The sequence below is a fragment of the Rhincodon typus genome, chromosome 11 (genome assembly GCF_021869965.1).
Source record: "Rhincodon typus isolate 14 chromosome 11, sRhiTyp1.1, whole genome shotgun sequence".
NCBI lineage: Eukaryota > Metazoa > Chordata > Chondrichthyes > Orectolobiformes > Rhincodontidae > Rhincodon > Rhincodon typus.
The window spans coordinates 72,918,258-72,941,995 of NC_063342.1; the positions used below are offsets into that span (position 1 = coordinate 72,918,258).

Consider the following 23,738-nt stretch of genomic DNA (forward strand, 5'->3'; position numbering starts at 1 on the left):
TCTGCTCCTATGATGCTGCTTGGCCTGCTCTGTTCATTAATATGCCTGGAGACAGCGCAATCAGGATATTGATCCCACTGCAGTAAAGTGGATGAAGTGGGAATGCTGTACTTCAGACTATGAAAAGGTAAGTACAATGTAAATGTGTCCTTGCAGAAAAGGGAGAACCACCAAGGAAATAGATTTTCAGCTTAAACATAATTAAGAATAGACTCTCTTAAGCATTTACTTTCCGGAAAGTTTCCCCTCATTTACCTGCAGAAAATAAGCTCATGTGGTAAGCAAGCCTGAAATGTAACTGCTTGCTGCACGTCAACCTCAAACAGGCATTTTCCCCAGTGACAGTTCTCTCACATGTAAAACAACTGTATGGAGTTGCATCTCCACCAGCTTCGCTGGAGAAAGAGGGAATTGTTTCAAATGCTTAGATTCCTGCAGGGCAATCCTTTGACACGTGGCCGAGAGCTGCAGCACCAGCAGTGCCTCTAAGCAATTCAAAATTCAGGCCTTCCAAAAAAAAATCATCTTACTTAAAAAGTAATGCCCTAGATTGTATGATGCTTAACTCTCTTTGCAGGCATTTCTAGGTGCTCAGATGCTTAAAGGAACATGCTGTGCTGTGTTCATATACAGTTACATAAAATGTATTAGTGTACCCAATGGTGGTGACATTATTTTTACAAAATTGATAAAGACTCCAATTTTCACCCCCACTAAAGCAAATACAAAAGAAATCACTAGCCACTTTTTCATAATGATAATACCAATGCGTTGCTATGGCAGAAATCAACTTTTGAAACTGGATGAGATTTCAATTTTCTACTTATTTCTCAGCAAAATCAAATAATTAACTTTTCCTTAGACTTGACACTACACACAAAGGCCATGGATAAATGACCCCATATTTCTGATAATACTCAACATTTACTATAATACCCCTCAAGAAAGCATGACAAAAGTGAGTCTATCCAACAGGATCCTTGATACTGTTCTGGAGTGAATAACATTTAGCAATGCACGAGACGAAGAGGAAATGTCCACATTTCTTGCTAAAAACTCTCCAAAGTTGGATTGACTCATGATTCAGAATGTGCAAAATTATTCCAAATGCAGCTACGAACAGAAAATGTGTTAATCAGTTAGCTTCATACATTAAGCTGATTCTTTTCCCAACTTCCAATAGGGCTACTGCATTTCACATGCTTTCAGTCCAAGTGCCAGATTGGAATGATTACCGCTGACAGGTTCTAACATTATATTTATTACCCACTTTCTCTCTATCCATCCATTTATCCCTCCATTCAGGCACCATCTGTCTGTTTAACCATTCAGCCATCGAATTATAAATCCATTGACCATCGATTGTTTATCCATGCATCTACGCAATTATCTGTCTTGACATTCATCCACCAATTTTCCATCTATTGTCTATCAATCTTCTAATGTATTTATAAATCTATCCGTTCACCAATTTTTCTGGCTCTTTGTCTGTGCAATCATCCACTCAACTATCTCTGTCTATGCACCATTCAATGGACAATTTGCCATCTATCTGTCTATCCATCTGTTCATCATTTATCCATCCATTCTCCATCTCTCTGTCCATCCAGCTGACTATATCTTCACCCAGTCATCTGTTCCTTCATCAACTATCTTTGCCCCCATCATCTACTTGTCCATTCACTATCTATCTTTCTGTTCATCATCTATCTGCCCCTTCATCACCTGCCTATGCATTCAGTATCAATCTATCCATCCAATCAGCCACCATTTGTTTATCCATCATTCTATCTGTTTATCCATCATTCCGTCTAATTGTAATATCCATTCCATTATCCACCCCATCATATTTCTATTCATGAAGCCACCTATCCATTTATCCAAGCATATACTCATGAATCTTCCCACCAAGCCATCCATACACCACATAACTGTCTAACTACGCACTCAACCAGCCAAGCACCAAACCATCCATGCAACCATTCATCTACTTGTCCAACCATATATCTTCTATTTGCTGTTGCTCCATCATTATGCTTCCTTCCATGTCTCCACTGAACAAAATGTTCATCCATCCACCAATCTCCCTTTCCAGCCATCCCTCCATCCATCCATTTATCCTTCCTTCCAGCAAAAATCTGTTGTGCTTCCATGTATTAAACTACCTGCACATCTGCTCAGGCATCCTTTCAACTATCTGTCCATTCATTCCCATCTATCGGTCCATTCATTCCAATCTATCTGTCCATTCATTCCCATCTATCTGTTCGTTTGTTTTCCCAAATATCTGTCCATTCATTCCCACTTATTTGTCCATTCATTCCCAACTATCTGTTCATTCATTCCCATTTATCTGTCCGTTTATTTTCCCACCTAACTGTCCATTCATTCCCACCTATCTGTCCATTCGTTCCCATTTATCTGTCCGGTCATCCCCACCTATCTGTCCATTCATTCCCACTTATTTGTCCATAAGTTCTATCTGTCTGTTCACCCATGTCTATGTAAAGAATAAGATTGAAAACTGACATGTTTCTGGCTATAACATGAGAAAGGACAGGGAAATGAAGAGGAGTGGGTAATTGCTGTACAAGTGAGAGATGACATAACAGCAAAAAAAAGGCTTAACTAACAGATGGTTAGAAAAACAATCCACTTGGATTAAAATGAATACAAATATGGGATCAGACACATTAACAATCCCACTGCACACCACCTAACACCAGAATAAAAGGTTCACGTAGAAATATACATGCAAATATGTGGAATGACTGAAAAGAGCTTAAAATAATAAGCATCAGAGATTTTAACTACCTTCAAACAAAAACTGGGAACAGTAACAAAAGAGGGACAGGGATAGAGTTATTACAGTGTGTACAGGACACCTTTCTTAATCTTTATGTAGAGGTCCCGAAAAGGGAGGCAACTCTGCTGGATGTAATAACGGGAAATTAATTACAATAGATTAAAGAAGCAAGTTGAAGTGAGTAGAAGGTTTGAGATAATGTTTGAGAAAGACACAACTAAGAAAAGGAGCAAGAAATAGATTGCAGCAAAGCTGATTTTAAGGGGATAATGATGGAAGAGGAAAAATAAACAAAAGATTTACTGACAAAGAAAGAACTAGATGGCAGTGGGGACAATATGGAAACATGCCACGAAAATAAGGTCATGTTTGAAAATAAAATAAAACAAGAATAATAATAAATATCACAATATTAAAATGTATTGACAGCAAAGATGAGAAAAAAGAACATAAAGGTTAGCAAAAAGATACCAAAAATTCAGAAGAAAAGAAGAATCACAAAACTAAGAAGAAAGAGTGAAGTATTCCAGACACATAAATAAGAAAGATTAGGCTATCAGGGTAAAATCAATAAGTGATACACACAATAAACTCACAGGTCCTGATTGTGAACCAATGTCACAATGTGGTTGTCCAGGACATTGATGAGGCCACTTTTGGAGGACTGTGTACAATTCTGGTCCCCCTGCTATGGGAGAGATATTATTAAATTGGAGAGGGTTCAGAAAAGATTTACCAAGTATGTTGCCAGGTCTGGAGGATTTGAATTATAAGAAGAAGCTGGATAGGCTGGAACTTTTTTCCACTGGAGAGTAGGAGGTTGAGGGATGACCTTATAGAGGTTTATAAAATCATGAGGGGCATAGATAAGGTGAATGGTAGGTATCTTTTTCCTAGGGTGGGGCATTTCAAGACCAGGGGGCATATTTTTAAGGTGAGAGGAGAAAGATTTAAAAGGGATCTGAGAGCCAACTTTTTCACAGAGAGGGTGGTGCATGTATGGAACAAGCCACCAGAGGAAGTGGTAGATGCAGGTTACAACATTTAAAAATTTGGACAGATACATGAATAGGAAAGTTTTAAAGGGATATGGCCAAACACAGACAAGTGGGACCAGCTTTCTTCGAGAAACTTGGTCAGCATGGACCAAAGGGTCTGTTTCTGTGCTGTATGACTTGAGAAAACAGAAGTATTAAATAGTAACCCTGCATTTACCAGGGAGACCAACTCGTCAGACATGGCATAAGAAGGGGATATTAATAAAATGTAAAACAATGTTTAAGATAGAAAGGGGCACAGGTAATTGATATACTAGGCAAACTTAGTGAAAGCATCAAACCCCTGGGCTGCACTGTGTGTCTCTGTACATATTAAACCAAATGAAGAAAAGGATAGCAGAGAGACTATTCTCTCACTCTCCCTTCAGGCCTTTGTGTTAAGAGGGTATTTGTGTCCATGACCTCTCTATGTGATCCATGGTTATATGGACAAGAGCTCCAGTGTTTTGCCATTGCCTCCTGCAATATAACTGATCGGGAAAGAATTTACACATTGATAATCAACTAAGCTCTAACTGAACCTTCCATGGCTCTGAGAAAGATTTGAACCCAGAGGTAGGGACGCTACCCCCTGTGCCACCAGACCTCCCTTCTCAAGGGCACTCTTACATATACCTAAAAGCTAATTACAAAGGAACATTAACAAAGGACCAGTGGGCGGCAAATACAATTTAAAAAGGTAGATAGAATAAGTCAGGGATTGTGAGCGAAGCCAACATTTATTGACCACTTCTAACTACTCTGGAGAAAGTGGTAGTGAGCTGCTTCTTGAACAACTGCTGTCGTTGGCATGTAAGGACATCCACAGCGGTTGTTAGGGAATTCCTTAATTTTGATTCAGCGACGTCAAAATATTTCCAAGTCAGGATGGTGAATGGCTTGGAGGGCAACTTGCAAGTGCCGGTGTTCCTATGTAACTGCTGCCTTTGTCCTTCCAGATTGTAGTTGTCATTGGCTTAGAAGGTGTTGTCTGGAGAAGCTTGGTGAGTTGCTACAGTGCTTTTTGTAGATGGTGCATACTGCTGCTATTGAGTATTGGTGGTGGACGGAGTGAATGTTGAAGGTGGTGTTTGGGGTGGTACTTTGTCCTGGTTGGTGTTAACTTTATTGAGCGCTTTTGGAGCCGCACTCATCCAGGCAATTGAGGAGTATTCCATCACGCTCCTGACTTATGCCTTGTAAATGGTGGACAGGCTTTGGGGAGTCAGGAGGTGAGTTACTCACCACAGTATTCCTAGCCTCTGACCTGATCTTGTAGCCACTGTGTATATAGCTCAAACACTTCAGATGCTTATTCTCCACAGATGTTGCTGGACGTGCTGCGTTTCTCCAGCATTCACTGTGTTTGTTTCAGATTTTCTGCATTAGCAATATTTTGCTTTTATCTGAGTTTTATTCGAGTTTTTTTATATAGCTAGTTCAGATTCTGGCCAGTGGTAACCTATTAGGATGTTGATAGAAGGGGCAGAATTCAGCTTTAGATTAATTAACTTGATGCCATTGATAACAAAGATAACAGAATCTTCTTTCAAGTATATAAAAGCAGGTAAAAGCTGAAAATAGAGGAATGTTTGAAAGGGAAAATGATGTTTGACTAGCTTTAATGTGTACAGTGAAGCAGTAACAGAAAGGGTAGGTAAGGATGATGTGGTAGATGCAATATGTTTGGATTTCCAAACCATCTTTGATGAAGTTCCACAAGATTTCTGGTACAAATAGAGTCGGTGAACAGACACTCAGCCAGATTAGCAAAAAGTGGAAGTTGCTGGGACTATTTGGATTTTAGGAATGCTGCCTGTAATCATAGGCAAAAAAGTGTTATCTCCTTAAAAAGAAATTAGATTTCATCATTGAAGGAGAAATGATCTCATCAAAAGCTGTTCACTTGCAGCATTTCCTTACGTCCTAACATGCCTCATTGGTCATTGTGAAGCCTTTACCGTCTACATGGTATCCAAACAGAAATCAAATTCTCATGAAAACAAAAGACAATTGTGGAACATTTTTGTACTTTTACAAAAAGCATTAAGGGTCCTCACATCAACTCGTTTCTCTGCATAAATATATGAACAAGCGGGAAGCAAATCTAATAAATTACCCAATGTTTACTACATGCAACTTGAAGTAGCTGCTCTTGGACAGCCTACCCTGTAGTACTGGCTCAAGTTTACAAATAGTCATTTTCAGTAGTGTTTCATGCCTTCACTATGTTCATAGGATAGCAGCTGCATCATCTGCCTGAGAAAGAAAGAAAAAATGTTTTGAAGCCATTTAAGTACTTTAGTGAGGTGCAATCCCTGTTTGCTGCATCAGTAACAGCAATCAATCTGTGCAAGACAAATGAGACAAGTCTCCAGATAATCTGTTTGGGTTAAGAAATAAATAATATGTAGGAGACAAAAGAGAACACTCCTGTTGTTCTTTTAGAATCCCTACTGTATGGAAACAGGCCCTTCAGCCCAACAAATCCACACCAACCCTCAGAGTATCCCACCCAGACCCATCCCCAGACACTATGGGCAATTTAGCATGGCCAATCCACCTAGCCTGCACATCGTTGGATTATAGGAGGAAACTGGAACATCCGGAGGAAACCCACGCAGACACGGGAAGAATGTACAAACTCCACACAGACAGTCGCCCAAAGGTGGAATCGAACCCAGGTCCCTGGCGCTGTGAGGCAGCAGCGCTAACCATTGAGCCATCAGGCCGCCCTGTGAAGACTTCTATATCCACCTGAGAAGGGCCTTTGTTTAACATCTCCTCTGAAAGATGGCACCTCTGACAGTGCAGCACAGTACTGTAATGTCAGCCTCGATTATGTGGCCAAGACTCTGGAGAGGTAGTCAACAGGATTCATGCCAAAGTTAATCCAAGCCTGTCGTGGTACAGGAAAGCTTTTCCCAGTCACTTGCTTTGTATGGGTGAGAATTCTCTTGGCCCCCAGCAATTCTGTTGCTCAGAGTGGCCCAGGGATGGCTGAAAAAAATAATTGTGAGATGTATAAGAAGTCTAGGAATTTGTGACAAAGAAGAGATACCTCAGGAATCCCAATTGTTTCCCAAACTGCGGAAACATTTTCCATTAGCTTCACAGAAACTAATTAATATTTTGTCATGAACCTTATAAAATTGTTAGATTTATGCCGTTAATGTATACTAATTTCAATCACAATTATTTAGGGCTAGCAATTCATGTCATAAGGACTCTGAATGGCAAGATTTATGGCCCTGACACGCCACTCAAAATTGGAGGCCCTCTGTAGATGGTAAATTATTCTTAAATATGCATTTAAATTTTTTTGCTTTTTCTCAGAATTTTTCTTTCTGTTTTACCTAATCCAGTCTTTCTTTCCAACCATTTCTCTTTCTGTGTCCATTTGCCTCTAATTCACCATCTTTATATCAAAGTTTTTCTCTCTACCTTCATGCATAAGGAGATAAACCATTGGGATTGACATTCATTCACACAGAACCCAGATTAGTGGTTATCCTCACTCTGCCATTTTTAAAACCTAGAAACTTGCGACACAAAGTATAGTCTGAAGAATGAAGTCCAGAATCTAATTCAGAGCACCCGACTCCCGCAATTTCTGGACCAAAATATTATCTATTTAAACCTTGATCCAATTGCTTTTTGCGACCCATGGGCTTTCAGCGATTGCTAATTAATGTAGCTTTAACTACTTTCCTTGGAATTATATTACACATCCTTAAGAAAAATAAATCCAGTTGGGAGCAGGCCCCTTGTTCACAGTTAAAGTGTGTAGCTGGATCTTTGTACCTGATTTAATAACTACTTTAATTACTGTATTTTTGTTCACTGTTTTATACATCAGGTAATTTTTTTTATATGTTCAGTGTCATTCCAATTTTTCTTGTGATTTGACATTCTAATGTCAATCTACAATCCAAAAATCTCCAGAAATGACCTGCTTCCAAACATTCTGGATTGGAGAGGTTACAGCAGATTCAATTGATTGCTTGCTGAGCTGACTTTTTTTTAAGTTTCCCACTCTTAAAGACAAATTCTCTGATTCACAGAGGAGGGTGGTAGTGTGGATGTTCATGGCTGGGCCACAGATCCCATTTATTTTAACTATTGGGAACTGGATATTGTTAGGTGTGCAGATCTCTCTCTAAGTATCACACCTCTCCAACACAGCTTGAAAGGGCAGTGGAAGCAGATTCAATATTAACCTTCAAAAGTCAGCTTGAAGGGGCAACATTTGTATACTTCAGGGACGCACGGTGGTTCAGTGGTCAGCACTGCTGACAAGAACCCAGATTTGATTCCACTCTAGGGGCAAATGTCTGTGTGGAATTTGCATGTTCTCTCTGGGTGGGTTTCCTCCCACAGTCTAAAGATATGGATTGGCCATGCTGAATTGCCTATAGTGTCCAGGGATGTGCAAGTTAGGTGGATTAGCTATGGGAAATGAAGAGTTACAGGGATAGGATAGCAAGGTGGGTCTGGGTGGGATGCTCTTTGGAGGAATCGGTGTGAACTGGATGGGCCAAATGGTCTGCTTCCACACTGTAGGGATTCTATGATTCTCTAAAGGAAAAGATCAAGGGTTGAGGGTCACTAATTGGATTGTTTTTTCAAAGAGATGACACAGATATGAGAAGTCAAATGCTGCTTGATTCTATAATTTGGTAATCAGCTCTTTAGGATCACCACCTTTTCCTGTGCTCCCTTGTTTCCCCTTGCTGCCGAAAGATGTTTACATCCCCAAGAATGTTCTACATACACAGGTAGCCCATCCAATAGACCAGCAAGGCACTCAAACCTCAAATTCATGGATGCTGCCAAAAGAAATCCCTCAACATCAATCACAAGTGGTAAACACGAGCTGGTGATCAATGCCAGTGGACCAGTGGGCAGAAAATGGGCACTGTGAAAACAAATGGTTTCAGAAACTCCAACATGGACACCAGCCCTGCAGGCAAGTCATCAATGGAGATCACCCTGTGCAAGTAGCAAAGGATGACTTCATGTGCGCCACCTGTGACAGACTTTGCTGTCAAGCAATGTATTCATCCATCAGAAGACATGGATTGGTTGGACTGAGGGGTCTGTTTCTGTGCTGTATGTATGACTCCCTGTGTATCAGACGATTGCATCTGACCTCACTAAAGCTCTGAGGCTGCATTCCCATCATCTCTCACAGATGGAATGATGTGAATCAGTCACTCCAACAGAAATTATTATATGGAAGTTGAGCTCTCACTCCAACTCAGTTTGATTTCTGTCACCAATATTCCTAAATGTAAGATGTCCAGGAGAGATAGGAAAAGACAAAATGGGGGAGTGATGGTATTGATTAATGACAGCATTGCAGTGCCTGAGAAAAAGGATGGCCCAGAGGGGTCAAGAACAGAACTGATTTGAGTTAAGCCAAGAAACAAAAAAAAAGTACAATTTTCCATGTAGAGGCCATAACTAGTGAGAAGGATATGATGTAGGGAACAAATTTGCAAGCAGGTGGAAAAATTACAGAATAGTGATAACGGGGAACTTCAATTATCCATATATAGACTGGGATAGTTGTAGTGTAAGATTTCTGGTGTTCCTGAACAATAAATTTCGACCAGCAAGGATACAAAATAAAAAAAATTGTATGATTTTTAAAGTCCTGATTACATCTGAACCTTGAGAAGACATCATAAAGTTTTGAGTGTTTCACCCTGAGGGAATTACTTCAATTTCCATACAACCAGGAATGAGATAGTTAGGATATAAAATTGCAAATCATTCAAACAAGAGTCACATTTCTGAATGGACTTAAGGAAGGGTATTTGTAGATGCCACCAGTCGTAGCATCTTCAGAAACACACAATTACATATTTATAGACTTACTGTATGAACAATAGTTGTGTGAAGAAACTGGACTTACCTTTTCACATGGACGGTTCTTAGAGGTACAAAAGTCACCCTGTACATTCCAAGCAGCATTGTGTAGTACATCGTTCACATTTACTCTCTAGTAAAAATTTCAGCAGGTTGCTAAGGAGGCCAGTGTGTAACATTGATCAGTAATCACCAGCTGTGCTTTGTTCATGATTGGTGTCAAATACAATTTGCATCGATCCATGACAGGATTCCTCGCCAATGAAATGTCAGCTCAACTAAAAAGAGAAGTATCGGTGTGAGGGTTGTGCAAAATTGAGAACCTAGACTGAATACTGTCTCATTATTTCTCCTCAATCTGTTTACTGTCTCAAATCCAGGACAACATTCCTTGCTCCTTGAGGTGTGCTCACAGCGATGTGCAGGAGAATGAGGTAAGATACATTTAGCGAACAATCAAATTTGCTTGAGAATAGATTGGAAGTTAAAGTGCCTGCCTCCTTGAAGTGACATCTCGTAAGGGGGAATCACCTTGCACGCACCTGGTAAATTATCAGACTGGGTCTCTGTTCAATCGCTCTTCTTGGAGCCGAGTGCCTAGAGCAAAGCAGCAAAGTGTCCCGTTCATTCTACAGTCCATCCAGTCTCTGTCAGCTGAAGAGAGGAATCTAAACCAGGTTTCAGGTCTGACCGTAGCCTGAGACTAGATCACTGGGTAGCTCAGGTCAAACTTGGGAAGAAGAGGGAGAGGGAGGAGTGGGCAGGGTGTTCGTCAATAAAAGATCCATTGATGAGCCTTGTGTTAGCCCCTGTTTTGTTTTGTTTTGAATGGGCATTTCATACTTTACCTTAAATTTGAACAAGGTAAATAATTAGCAGGAGGGGCAGTGCCCAGGGGACACAGATTTAAGACAATGGGCACACGAAGCACAGGGGGAGGTGAGGAGAAATTGTTTAACTCAGTGAGTTACAGTGATGAGGAAAGCACTGCCTGGTAAGGTGGCAGAAGCAGGTTTAACAACAAACAGGAGTTGGAAAAAGGTTTGAACAGTAACCATTTGAAGGTGCTTTAGGGAAAGGTCAGGGACGTGGGACTAGTTGTGTAGCTCTTTAGGGAAAGGCCAAGAATTAGGACTAAATTGGGTAGCTCTTTAGGGAAAGGCCAGGAAAGTGGGACTAATTGGATAGCTCTTTCAAAGAGCTGGTATAGTCGTGATGGGCCAAGTGGACACCTTCCGTTCTGTATCATTCAATAATCCAATGATCTTCCTATGCAAGGTTCAGATGGATATTTAACTTTACCTGAAAAACAAAAAGCAGAGATATTTCATGATTCTGTTTTTTCTTCTGGCTTCTATCAATCTGTGAACTGTTACAGTATCTGGTGCTAGAAGGTTGAAGTTTCCGAGGCTAATCTTAAAATGCAACATTTTCTGAGATAAAAATGATGAGTAAGAAGTCCCTAGAGATTGAAATGGTTCTTGGGACGGAGGCTGATGGCCAGCCTTATCGGGGGAACTGACAGTCTGCAAAACGCTTTTAATTTCAGATAAGAAATTATATGATAATCAGATTGTCAGATAATCTCAGATAAGAGGGGGGAGGCAATATCCTCGTGGTGTTATCGCTGGACTGTTAATCCAGAGACCTAGGTAATGTTTTGGGGACATGGGTTCAAATCTCGCCATGGCAGATGGTGGAATTTGAATTCAATAAAATATCTGGAATTAAGAGTCCAATGACAACCTTGAATTCATTGTCAATTGTCGGAAAATCGCATCTGGTTCACTAATGTCCTTTAGGGAAGGAAACTGCCATCCTTACCTGGTCTGGCCTACATGTGACTCAATACTCACAGCAATGTGGTTGACTCTTAACTGCCCTCTGGGCAATTAGGGATGGGCAATAAATGCTGCCTATCCAGTGATGCTCTCATCCCATGAATGAATTAAAAAATAATATTCTGCTACTTAGGAAAATATCCCAGGAGAGTTCACAAAACCCATTGAGTTTCTCCCCTTCAACTCGCAGTTCCCAAGTGGAAAAACAATATTCAAACTCGCCTACCCAGAGGATTCTGATGGTGCAGGTAACATCTAGTTTATCAGGGCCAACAACGCCTTTAGACCATCCAGCTCTCATATGGAAATCCCAGTTCAGCAGAGTGCAAATGGGCAGATGAATCATTTCAATGCATGCAGCTCCCTTGCTCTGTCGCCACATTGTCCTTGAACATTGAGCAGCACATTCCTGTTATAGCCTCAGTACCCTGGGTGGCTCCAAATAGGCTGAACAAACTCTGAAGGGGGTTCCCCAGGGTTGACATGTAGAGAACATGTTTTGATTTTTGGGGCAGTCCAGAAATACGGGCCGTAAAACATAAGGGAGTCACGAATAAAATCGAAGAGGTGATTCTTTACTCAGAGAGTGGTGAGAATGAAGAACTCGCTCCCACAGTGAGTGGTTGTGGTAAACTGAGGAAGCCAGATGTGTGTGCATGTGAGACAAAGGAATAGATGGGCGTGTTGATAAGGTGAGATGGAGGTAAGGTGGGAGGAGGTCCATGTGGACCATGAACCCCAAAATAGACCTGTTGCCTCTCTCTCTGTGCCTCCAGGAGGTATCAAGTTTACTTCCCACTGACATTTTTCCCCCTTTCTCCTTGGCGTATCTGCCACATCTCCCTCTAATCCTTCCCCAACCCCATCAATGAAGTTCCATTCCATTAGCCCATTTCCCCCATCCCACCTATACGTTCACATGATCCCCCTCTTCCCTCTGTCTCTCTCTCTCTCTTTCTCTGTTTCCGTCTCTCTCCGCATCGCCTGGCTGCATTGCGCCAATCAGACTGAGGTGATGTGGTCGACCACCCGGGTGCCATCCAAGTCCACCATCTCCATGCACTCGACCTCGCTGTGGTTTTCTGGGCTCTTCCTCTCCACCTGCTTCTTGGAAGGCGGAACAAAGGTCAGGACCACGGGCAGAATGGCAAAGCAGTGGAGAAAGGTGAAAAGGGCTATAAGAAACAGACACCTGAATAGTGTACAGATCAGGTTCGAAGGCACCGAACTGAGGGGGATTATACCAACCATGTAGCAAAAATTGCTCTGCAAAATGGCCACTCCATGCAGTTCTAAAGCATTTTTAACCCACTTCGTCCTTGTCAGGTCTTTACCCAGGACAAATGTCGACAGGAACGGTGCACAATTGTCGATGGTGTAGTTTATCCCGTAAATTAAGCAGAGGACGGAGATACAGTCCAGTTCCACATCCCACAGGCTCATAAAGCCAGCGACTCCAAACTCCACTGAGGCCACAGTCAGACTGAGCCAAATGTTCAGCAGGGGGTTCACCACCAAGAAACCGGAGAAGAAGAGGACAAAGAGGGCACTGATGCACGAGTTCTGCAGGGGCGCTCCCACCGACGAAGCATACCGGTCCATGTAAATAAACGATGGGTTAAAAATCATGAATTTCACTTTGTAGGTCAGGGACAGTTTCCTCAGTGTCTCCAGCAGATCATAAATCTCTTCCCTGGTGTTTTCCGCTGTCTTGGCCACGAGATACATGCGTGAGGCCACCACCTCCAGCTCATTGTTGACCTTCCTCACCAGTATGATATCATCGGAGAATTGGGAATACTGCGGCGTCTTTAGGAAGGAATTCCGCAGGGTCTCTAGGAAGTAGCTACGAGACACGGGAGAGGTAACATTCAATCTTTTAAGGTAATTTAAGTATGTTTCAAACCAAGAAATTCTGACAAAGCCCCCAGTGATTTCTAACAAATCCTCCTGAACGCTGGCATTCCAGTATTCGATGGGTTCATAAATATAAAAGCCGATGACGGGGCTGTAGCTACTGAAATATCTCTGCTGGACGGTACTATACGAGACAGTTCGAGACTCAGTGGCTACGACGTTGCTGAGGTCCAACCCTTCACTGATCTGCAGGTAGCCCATTAAGGCAAAGGAGATATAAACCAGATAAAACAAAACCACAAAAGGCTTGACATAAGTGTTTGTAATCCAATCGCAATAGTACTGCTTCAGAAACCAAAGCAGGAACTGACTTTCATAGGGGCTTGGGTCGTTTGGGCTGGCTGCCTCCTCATTGAATTTGGACATCATGATAAACCGATACCAGGCGGGTTTTGCTTGCAGATCATCTGGCTTGGGCACTTTTCTACAAAAGAGACTGTGCTGGTAATTATTTTCTAAGTAACCAGTGAAGACCAGATTGGAGCCATAGAATGCCATCAGGTAGAGGTAGTTAAAAAGCACGGATATGCATGTGTTCACACAGAACTCCTTCACTGCTTCTATATTAGTGAAGGGACTGGCGCCAATGCCAAATGTCACCATGTACATGGCAGTGGTGAGTGTAATGGGCAGCATGGTGTCAGCGTACACATTGGCAATCCTCTCCTTCACATGCTGATCCTCCATGGTCTCCCTCCACGATGAGAGCATTTCAAACATGCCGTAGAGCCCATGTCCTGACGAAAGGAAGACAGATAGGTTCGTATTAATGTCAGAGAATTGGAAGCTAGCCAGAAAACCTGCTTGGTGCATGGGGAGATCCCAGGCAGGTCCCAACACACGGTGCAAACCCCCCAATCTACCAAACCTACCCTGCAGGAAATTTGCCCAATTTCCTACCTTCTCCACCTGAGATGGGAGTTGTGTACGCACAGGTCTAGGCCTTTGCTTGTTGATCTTGCCATGTGCAGTGGTGGATTTTGACCTTTAGCCATCTTTTCCACCCAAACCAATAATTTTGAGGACTCCACCCCTCGATCTCAGAATCACAAAATTATTACAGTGTTGTGCAAGGCTATTCAGCACATTGTTCTTGTGCCAAGGTCTCTAGATGCTTAGTGCCATTGTCTTGCCTTTTGCCCATTACCCTGCACATTATTTGAATAGAAACAATATCTAATACCCTCACGAATGCCTCAGTTAAAGCTGCTTCCACCACACTTCCTGGCAGTGCATTCCAAACCCCAACTTTTCACTGTGTACATTGCATTTGGTTCTTTTACAAACTACTTTAAATCTATGTCCTCTCATTCTTGATTCTTTTTTGAGCGGAACAATTTCTCCCTATCTACACTGTCCCAGCCACTTGTGATTTTGAGAACTTTGATCAAATTTCTCTTTAGCCTTCTCCTCTCTGAGGGAAACATTGCCAATTTCCTTGCTAATGCTCCTAACTGAAGTTTCTCAAACATTTATTCTTGTCAACCTCTACTTCACACTGTCCAAAATATTCTCATCCTTCCTGGCATCCAGCACAGTACACAATACTCCAGCTGAAATCTATGTGGTGACTTATACAATTTTAGCATAATCTCTTCGCTTTTGAATCTGCGTTAAGTTGGGGAGAAGGAATGATTGGTTTGGACAAAAGGCAACAAGAGTCCAAGACTGCAAAGATCTAATAAATCCCGAGCTCAGGATTATTCATTTGAGGTCCACAAAATGCCTCTTGGCTGGGCCTCCTCACTTCCATCACCTGGGTAATTGTTCAGTGGCATTCAGTGTCCTAATAACATTTGTAGCACTCTATTTCTGAGTCAAAAGGGACTTGTCATCTAGAAAGGCTGGGAGATCAGTTGTCAACATCAGTTAAACCATCTTGAGCAGAACTTACGGCTTATTTCACCTCTGAGGTTGTGGGTTCAAGTCCATTTAAGCAAACACTCCAGTGTGTTACAGAGGGAGTACTGCACTATCTTTCAGATAACAGACTGAACCACAGCCTTCACAACTTTCTGAGGTATGCATAAGAGATCTCATTGCAATATTTGAAGAACAGCAGGATTGTTCTTCCTGGTACTTATTAATATCAAAAGAACCTATTATCTGGTCGTTTGTCTTATTGCTATATGTAGGCACCTGCCAAGCTCCATTTCAATACTGTTCCCATCAATATAATAGTGATTACACTTAAAAACCACTTTCCAGTAATGATTACTATTTTCCACTAACAGAAATTGCTGTAATCCAAAAAGACATTTTGCCTACCAGACAATTTAGCAATGTCATGTGTGAATTTCAGTGTTGACGCAATGACAGGCCCGTGGCTGTACGTAGGCTATACATCCCTGAGATTAGCTAATTTAATCAATTAGCTTGTTTGTAATGGGCAGACTACAGACTATACTCAAACAACCTGCACTTGCATACCCCAAACCATCTGCTGTCAGATGTGATTCTGGACTGGGCAGCTTATGTTGAATAAATCTGAATGTGTTGATAGCTACACTGGTAACCAATCTAAGGTAGTCAGTCGAGGTCATAACATAGCTCATTTATGCTTGTCAGAAGTGACATACAAGGCCATGGAGGGAACTGTTTCACCTGACGGCCTGCCTCTTTTTCATCATTATGTCCATGCCCGGCTGTTCTTGGAGTGGGATGATTGTCAGGAAAAACCATCTGGTTCACTAACGTCCTTCTGGGAAGGAAATCGGCCATCCTCACCCGATCTGGTGACTCCAGACCCCCAACTGCCCCTTCCCCAGAAGCTTGCCATTGTTTGCCTCACTTGTCAATCATCATTGAGCTCAAACACCCGAGGCTTTTCGATGGTTCTCAGATTTGACTTTGAAGATGTGTTGACCTTGCCGCATCAATCAAACATGACTGGCCTCAAATCAGTACACAAGCCTCAAATGTTGATGCATCACAAGTCTTGAAAATCAACTGGTCTCAGACCTCAAATAACCATCAATCAGAGGCATCAAAAACAAGAGGCTACAGGCCTCAAACACTACAGGCTTCATACCTGCTACAGGCTACAAAACACCTACACTGGCCTCAAACCCTAATAGGCCACAGGCCGTGAACATCAATGGGTTTCAGACTTCAAATACCTGCAGCTTGTAAGTTTAAATAACTATCAATCAGAGGCATCAAACAATAAGAGGACAAAGGCCTCAATTGCTAAAAGGCCACAGGCATCAATGGTCAGAACTGTAGATCACTTGAGTTCAAAACTGCTAAATATAGGGGGTCGAATTTTCTTTCGCATGTTGTTATCAAGAGATAATTATTGAGGTAATAAAACCAATACTTGGGGTGTACTGCTGGGCCAGGTGCATTAAATAGGCAAATTTGCTGTAACCAAGTTATCTCACTCTTTACTGCCTTTCTCTCCAGCCTTATGTTTCAGAGCACAATTGCATCTTGGCAGATTGTAGGGAAAAACACACACCTTCTCTTACTCCTATGTTTATTGCTACAACATCAGGGGGCGAACTTCCTGCACGTGGGCAGATGTGGTGTGAATATCAGAGTCTGACTGTTTAAAGTGAGTAATGGTTTCTTCTAAGTACAGCTTTGCTTTCTGTAGCAGAATTATGCATTTCTTTGAAAGGTTGTATTTGATTATTAGAACAAATGTAGGTCCCTCACAGTCAGAAGTCAGAGAAATTAAAAAGCAAGAAGAAACAGCAGACAAATTGAAGCATATTTTGGCTCTGTCTTCAGAAAAGAAGGCACAAATAACCTCCCAGAAATGTCAGGGAACCAATGGTCTAGTGAGAGGGGGGAATTGAAGTAAGTCAGCATGAATAAGGTGCTGGGGAAATTAATGCGTTTAAAGGATGACAAATCATCAGGGCCTAATAATCTAGATCCGAGAGTATTGAAAGATGTGGCCCTGAAAATATTGGGTGCATTAGCAGTCATCTTCCAAAGCTGTCTCGACTCTGGAGCAGCTCATACAGATTGGAGGGTGGCAAATGTAATGCAATGTCTAAAGAGGGTAGGGAGAGAAATAATAGAGAATTACGGACCAGTTAGCCTAACATCAATGGAGGAGAAAGTGCTTGAGTCTGTTGTTAAAAAAAATATAAAAAAACTTTTGAAAAACGTTAATGGGATTAGACAAAGCCAACATGGGTTATGAAAGGTAAATCATGCTTAACAAATCTATTTGAGATTTTTGACCATGTAACTGCTAGGTAGGTAAGGGAGATCCAGAAGTGTATTTGGATTTTCAGATGGCTTTGGATCAGTGCCTCATAAGGATTTAATGTGCAAAATTAATGCTCATTGGACAGGGGGTGATATGTTAGCACAGACTGAGAATTGCTTGACAGACAAGAAACAGAGTGAGAATAAAAGGGTCTCTTTCTGGCTAGCAGGCAGTGACGGATGGGGTACGACAGAGATCAGTGCTTAGGTGTCAGCTATTCACAATGTATAAAAATGATCTGGTGGAAGGGATCAAATGCAACATTTCCAAATTTGCTGCTGACTCAGAACTGGACAGGATTGTGAGTTATGAGCAGGATGCAAAGAAGCTTCAAGGTGATTTAGATAAGTTGAATGACTGGGGAAAACACATGGCAGATGCAGTACGATGTGGTTCAATGTGAAGTTGTGCACTTCAGAGCAAAAAAAAAACAGAAAGGCAACGCATTGTTTAAATGGAGAAATGTTGAGAAGTGTGAATGTACAAAGGGATCCGGGTGTCCTTGTATAAAGAAAGTCCACAGACAGAAGCAGCAAGCAATTAGTAAGTCAAATGGTCTACTGGCCTTCATTGCAACAAGATTTGAGTTTGAAAGTAGGATACCTTATGGCAAATACACATGATCTTGGTGAAACAGTGCCTGCAGTACTGCATGTAACTTTGTTCTCTCTACCTAAGAAGGAACACACTTGCTGGAGAGGGAGTGCAATGAGGTTCATTAAGCTGATACTGCGCTTGGCAGGACTGTCCTATGAGAAGAGATTAGTTTGACTTGACCTGTATTCTCTATAATTTAGAAGAATGAGAGGGTGTCTGATTGAAACACATAAAATTCTAACAGGGCTGGCCAAACTTAGATACAGGAAGGATGTTTTCCCTGGCTATCCAGTCTCATACCAGGGATACAGTCTTAGGATGTGGGCGGCCTATTTAGGATTGACATGAGGAAAATTTCTTCAAAGAACAGTGATTCTGTGGACTTCTCTACCACAGAAGGTCGTGGAGGCTAGGTCACTGAATATATTTAAGAAAGATGTTACTTAACATTCAATTGCATTATTATTGCTGAACCTGCCCTACCACCAGCATCCAGGGGCTTACCATTGACCAGAAACTGAACTAGACCAACCATATTTACAGAGTGGCTGAAAGAGCAGGTCAGAGGCTAGGAATTCTGAGTTGAATAACACATTTCCTCGCTCTCCAAAGCCCACCTGTTGTCTACAAGGCACAAGTCAGGAACGTGATGGAATATTCTCCACTTGCCTGGACAATGGTGCTCCAACAGCACACAAGAACCTGTTGTCATCCTGGAGAAAACAGTCTGCTTGATTGATATCCCATCCAGCACCTTCATTAACACCTTTCCACGACAAGTCTATTGTTGCAACAGTGTGTACCATCTACAAGCTTCAATGCAGCAACTCACTGAGGCTCCTCCGACGGGACCTTCCAAACACGTTACTACAACAATCTAGAGGGATAAGGGCAACAGATACATGGGCAGCACTATCACCTGCAACATCCTCTCCAAGCTACTCACCATCCTGGCTTAGAACTAAATTATCGTTCCTTCGACGTTGCTGTGTCAAAATCCTGGAGCTCCATCTTCATATTCCAAGAACTGCAGTGGCTCAAGAGGGCAGCTCACCACCGCCTTTCAAGGGAAATGAGAGTGGACAATAAATGCTGGCCCAGCTAGCAATGCCCATAGCCGTGAATGAATAACTTAAGGAAACTCAATGTCAGGCAACAGGTACTTGGGCCACCACCAGGATAACAGCACAGTTAATCCAAAGGTTTCATCTCTTTCCCTTCCCAAAAGTGGCATGAATAACAGGATCAGTGTTCAGCAAGCTTATTTTGCAGTTTGATTTTGACCTTGGCCAAGGAGGCCCATTGGAAGTGACAGAAATCCCCCACGTAGCCAGTGACCAAACTAAAGAATTTACAGTGATGGAGGGGATTCAGAAATGAGGCACTGTGCTTTAACATTAATATGCCAAACCAAACGTATTGCCTCCCAAGGCCTTTCCAAATCCTTGGAAAGTTTCCCAGTACCAGCTATTGGCAACTGCAGTCTAGACAGGCCATCTGTGGACCTTCATTCATACAGATTCTTTTGTACTGCATCACTAGCACTTCTAAACACACAAGAGCTTCTGCTACATTTACCACAGAGAAAACAGAAATAACTCTAGAAACTAAATGAGTCCATAAATAGTTTGACCTTGCTCAGGCAGAAGAATAGACTAAATTGATATCCGTTGACAGAATGCAGATTCCACAATGGCTGTTTCCCACTTTGGAGATCCAATGAGGACACAAGCAGCTTCAGATTAACTTTCACTCTCACTTGAGGTGAGACAGTGCTGGTTATGTCACTAGTAATCTAGAGGCCCAGGTGGATGCACTGGGGACAGGGATTCAAATCCCACCAAGGCAGCTGCTGGATTTTCATAGAATCCCTATGGTGTGGAAGCAGGCCATTCAGCCCATTGAGTCCACACAGACCCTCCAAAGAGCATCCTACCCAAGCACCCTCCCTCCCACTCCCCCATCCCCATAAATCCACATTTCCCACGGCTAACCCATTTAGCCTGCACATCCCTGGACACTACGGACAATTTAGCGTGGCCAATCCACCCAACCTGCACATCTTTGGACTGTGGGAGGAAACTGGAGCACCTGGAAACGCACACACAGACATTGGGGAGAATGTGTAAACTCCACACAGACAGTCGCCCGAGGGTGGAATCAAACCCAGGTCCCTGGTGCTGTGAGGCAGCTAACCACTGAGCTCCGGTATCACCCCTAAGTATTTCTGTCTCCGCTACAACCTTACAAATCTACTCATGAACAAGTTTTAGCTGTCTTCTAAATCTCTGACATCTCATTCACTAGCTGCGGCCCCCTCACACTAGGCCTCTTCATTTTCAAAAAGAGTCACAGAGTCATTGCTAATGTCAAAACACGTGATAATCTGCATTGTTCCACAAAACAATCCGATTTTCATTTCTCGCCAGATTTTTACCTCCAAATCCCAGCGAGTCTGTGTCAAGCACTCCCCAAAGCCTCAAAAATCCTTCCTAAATTGAGCTGTGCAACATAACTTTGAACTAAGAGGGGGCTGCCATAAAGTGAGTTTCTCTTTCTTTTTCTCTAGCTGCCTCAGTCCAGTTGCAAAGTCTAAAATTCTAAAAGGTTCTCCAGAAATCTCGAGTGAGAATAGAAAATTAAAATTCTATGCAGGTTATTAAAAGTGAAAAACATGTGCTTTTAGATACAAACAAGTCTGTGACTATACACCTATTAATTAACTCTACACTGCAGTGACATCAATGGAACTAATCAAAGCGCAATTATAGTTGCATATTTACCTAATATAATAAAGGGTATTCCCAGAAAGGTAGAGTTGTACTTCCCTCCCATCAAGTTGATGATCCCTGCTGATGTGAGGGTGGCCAGTGCCATTGTCACTAAGCCAAGGAGTCCAAGCCAGGGCTTGCTACGAACACAGTCTTGCATGGAACAGCACAGCATGGCCAGTAGCCAAACCACCAGTAAACTAGTCACCAGATACCACTCTGAAACCTGGCTGCTCTTCTGAAAGTCCTCCTTTAGCGATGACGATGTAAACGGATAGAGTTTCAGCTCCTTGTGAGATTTTTGGAAATTTTCAACGGTTTTGCAGAAAGCCGATTCCCATTTCTCTGCCACCAAATCATTCAAGGAGTTACGTGTTTGCAGGTAATAGGTGATTTGAATCGCTCGAGCAGATTTCACCCGATTCTTATTCTGCAGAGTGACACCTCCGAGCTGGTGCCCGATAAACACCTCCTGACCATCTTTAAGGTAGGTATTTGGGTAGTTGATGACGATCCCTGTGCCATTGATGGTCCATGCAGCCCTCAGCTCCTCCAGCACATACACAATATCATCCAGGGCGCACATCTTATTATCCTTTAGAATACACATGTGGGCAAATGAGTAGTTGAAGCCCAACATTGGCACCTGAATCCGTGTCACAGATGAATGCAACTGGAAAGAAGGAAAAAGAGGTTGTGGGGTAAATTAACTGGAAAGCAAATATTGACATAATTCTCCATTTATAACACAAGTTGTTTCATTTACACAGTGGAAAGTCAGGTCAAACAGTGGCAGACTGATCGTCAAAACAGACTAAGACAAATGTTGCTGTCTCAGAACATCTCTATTAGTCTAAATAAAAACCAAAAGAACTGCAGAAATTGCTGGAAAAGCTCAGTAGCACCTTCCTCAGAGTCACTGGATCCGAAATGTTAACTGTGATTTCTCTCCACAGATGCTGCCAGACCTGCTGAACTTTACCAGCAATTTTGGCTTTTATCTCTATTAGTCTCATTAGTCTTGACAATTTAAGCAGATACAATTCACATGATGTGAAATTGTACTGGGTATTTATGGCTGTAATCTGGGCGAGCATTTAAAAAGTGTATGATATACAACAAACAAAATTTTTTCTAAGGCACAGGAAAAGTGAACACACTGTGGCTCTCAAGAAAAGTTCAAGTTTGTACCAAATCTATGGAAGAGAATTTATAAAGTGCCAAAAAAGTAGTAAGCCTGAGGATTGGGAACATTTAGAATTCAACAAAGGAGGGTCAACAAACTGACAAGGAAAGGGAAAACTGAATATGAAAGTAAATTAGCAAGAAGCATTAAAACAAACTTTAAAAGTCTCTAGGGTTCTGTAAAAAGGACAACATTAACAAAATTAGTGTGCACATTAAAGAAGGGAGTTTATAACAGATAATAAGGAAATGGCAAAGAAACGAAACAAATATTTTGTATCTGTCTGTATCATGTATCTGTAGAAAGGACTAGTGAGAATTTAGTGCAGAACAGAGAGGAATTTGTAATAGTAAAAAAGTAGTACTGAAGAAATTAACGGGACTGGAAGTTGTAAATTCCCTGGACTTGATGACCTTCATTCTAAAGCGTCGAATGACATCAAAATAGTAAATGGATGGTGATCATCTTCTGAAATCTATAGATCCTGGAATAGTACCTGCAGATTGGAAAGTTGCAACTATTTCTGCAGTATTTAAGAAATGAAGAAGACAGAAAATGGGAAAACCTCAGACCAGTTAACCTATTATAAAGGATGTGAAAACTGAAAACTTAGAAAGTGGTGGAAGGAGTAGGCACAGTCAACAGAGATTTATGAAAAGAAAGTCATGTTTGAAAAACCTATTAATTATTTTTTGAAGATCTAACAGGAAAAGTAGATAAGGGAGAACAATTAGATGTGGTATATTTGCATTTTCAGAAGACTTTTGATAAGGTCCTACACTGAAGATTATTAAATAAAACTAGGCCACATTGGATAGAGGTAATATATTGAAGTAGAATGAGAATCAGTTAACAGGCAGTAAACATAGACTAGGAATTAACTGGTCATTCTCTTGTTGGCAGGCAGTGAACTAGTAGGATTCAGCAAGAATAAGTCTTGAGCCCCAGTTGTTCACAATTTGTATCAGTGAATTTGATGTGGGACCAAGTGTAATATTTCCTAGTTTGATGATGACACAGAACTTTGGTGTGCATGAGTCATGAGGAGGATCAAAAGAGGCTATAAAGGGATTTAGACAAATTGAGTGCTTGGTGCAATTGTATATAGCCTTGGCATCTGGGCTGTTGTGCACAATTTTGGTCTTCTCACCCAAGGAAGGTCGTACTTGCTGTACAGGCAGTACAACTAAGGTAAACCAGATTGACTCCTGGAATGGAGCTCAGTGGTTAACACTGCTGCCTCATTGTGCCAGGGATCCGAGCTCAATTCCAGTCTCAGGTGACTCTGTCTGTATGGAGTTTTGCAAGTTCTCCCCATGTCTACATGGATTTCTCTGGGTGCTCCAGTTTCCTCCCACAGTCCAAAGATGTGCGGGTTAGGTGGAATGACCATGCTAAATTGCCCTGTGGTGTCTAGTGTTATGCAGTATAATGGATTATCCATGGTAAATGTGGGGTTGGAAGAGAGGCTGGACCTTTTTGAA

At 41.8% G+C, this 23,738-nt stretch overlaps 1 protein-coding gene across 6 annotated transcripts; it reads right to left on the bottom strand.

Annotated features, from left to right (window-relative positions):
- Nucleotides 1-3,883: 3,883 nt before the first annotated feature.
- ptchd1 (patched domain containing 1) lies at nucleotides 3,884-21,738 on the bottom strand. Of its 6 annotated transcripts, XM_048602630.1 has the most exons (6): nucleotides 21,081-21,735; nucleotides 11,785-14,212; nucleotides 10,260-11,019; nucleotides 9,764-9,995; nucleotides 6,601-6,843; nucleotides 3,884-6,102 (listed from the first exon to the last, which is right to left on the bottom strand). In XM_048602630.1, the coding sequence occupies exons 1-2, from the start codon at nucleotides 21,706-21,708 to the stop codon at nucleotides 12,561-12,563; spliced, it is 2,280 nt and encodes a 759-aa protein (XP_048458587.1). In that variant the 5' UTR covers nucleotides 21,709-21,735; the 3' UTR covers nucleotides 3,884-6,102; nucleotides 6,601-6,843; nucleotides 9,764-9,995; nucleotides 10,260-11,019; nucleotides 11,785-12,560. The 6 variants fall into 6 exon arrangements, with proteins under 6 accessions (XP_048458587.1, XP_048458591.1, XP_048458590.1 ...); XM_048602634.1 differs by having other exon boundaries at nucleotides 9,764-11,019; nucleotides 21,081-21,738; XM_048602633.1 differs by having other exon boundaries at nucleotides 9,764-11,019; nucleotides 12,807-14,212.
- Nucleotides 21,739-23,738: the final 2,000 nt, after the last annotated feature.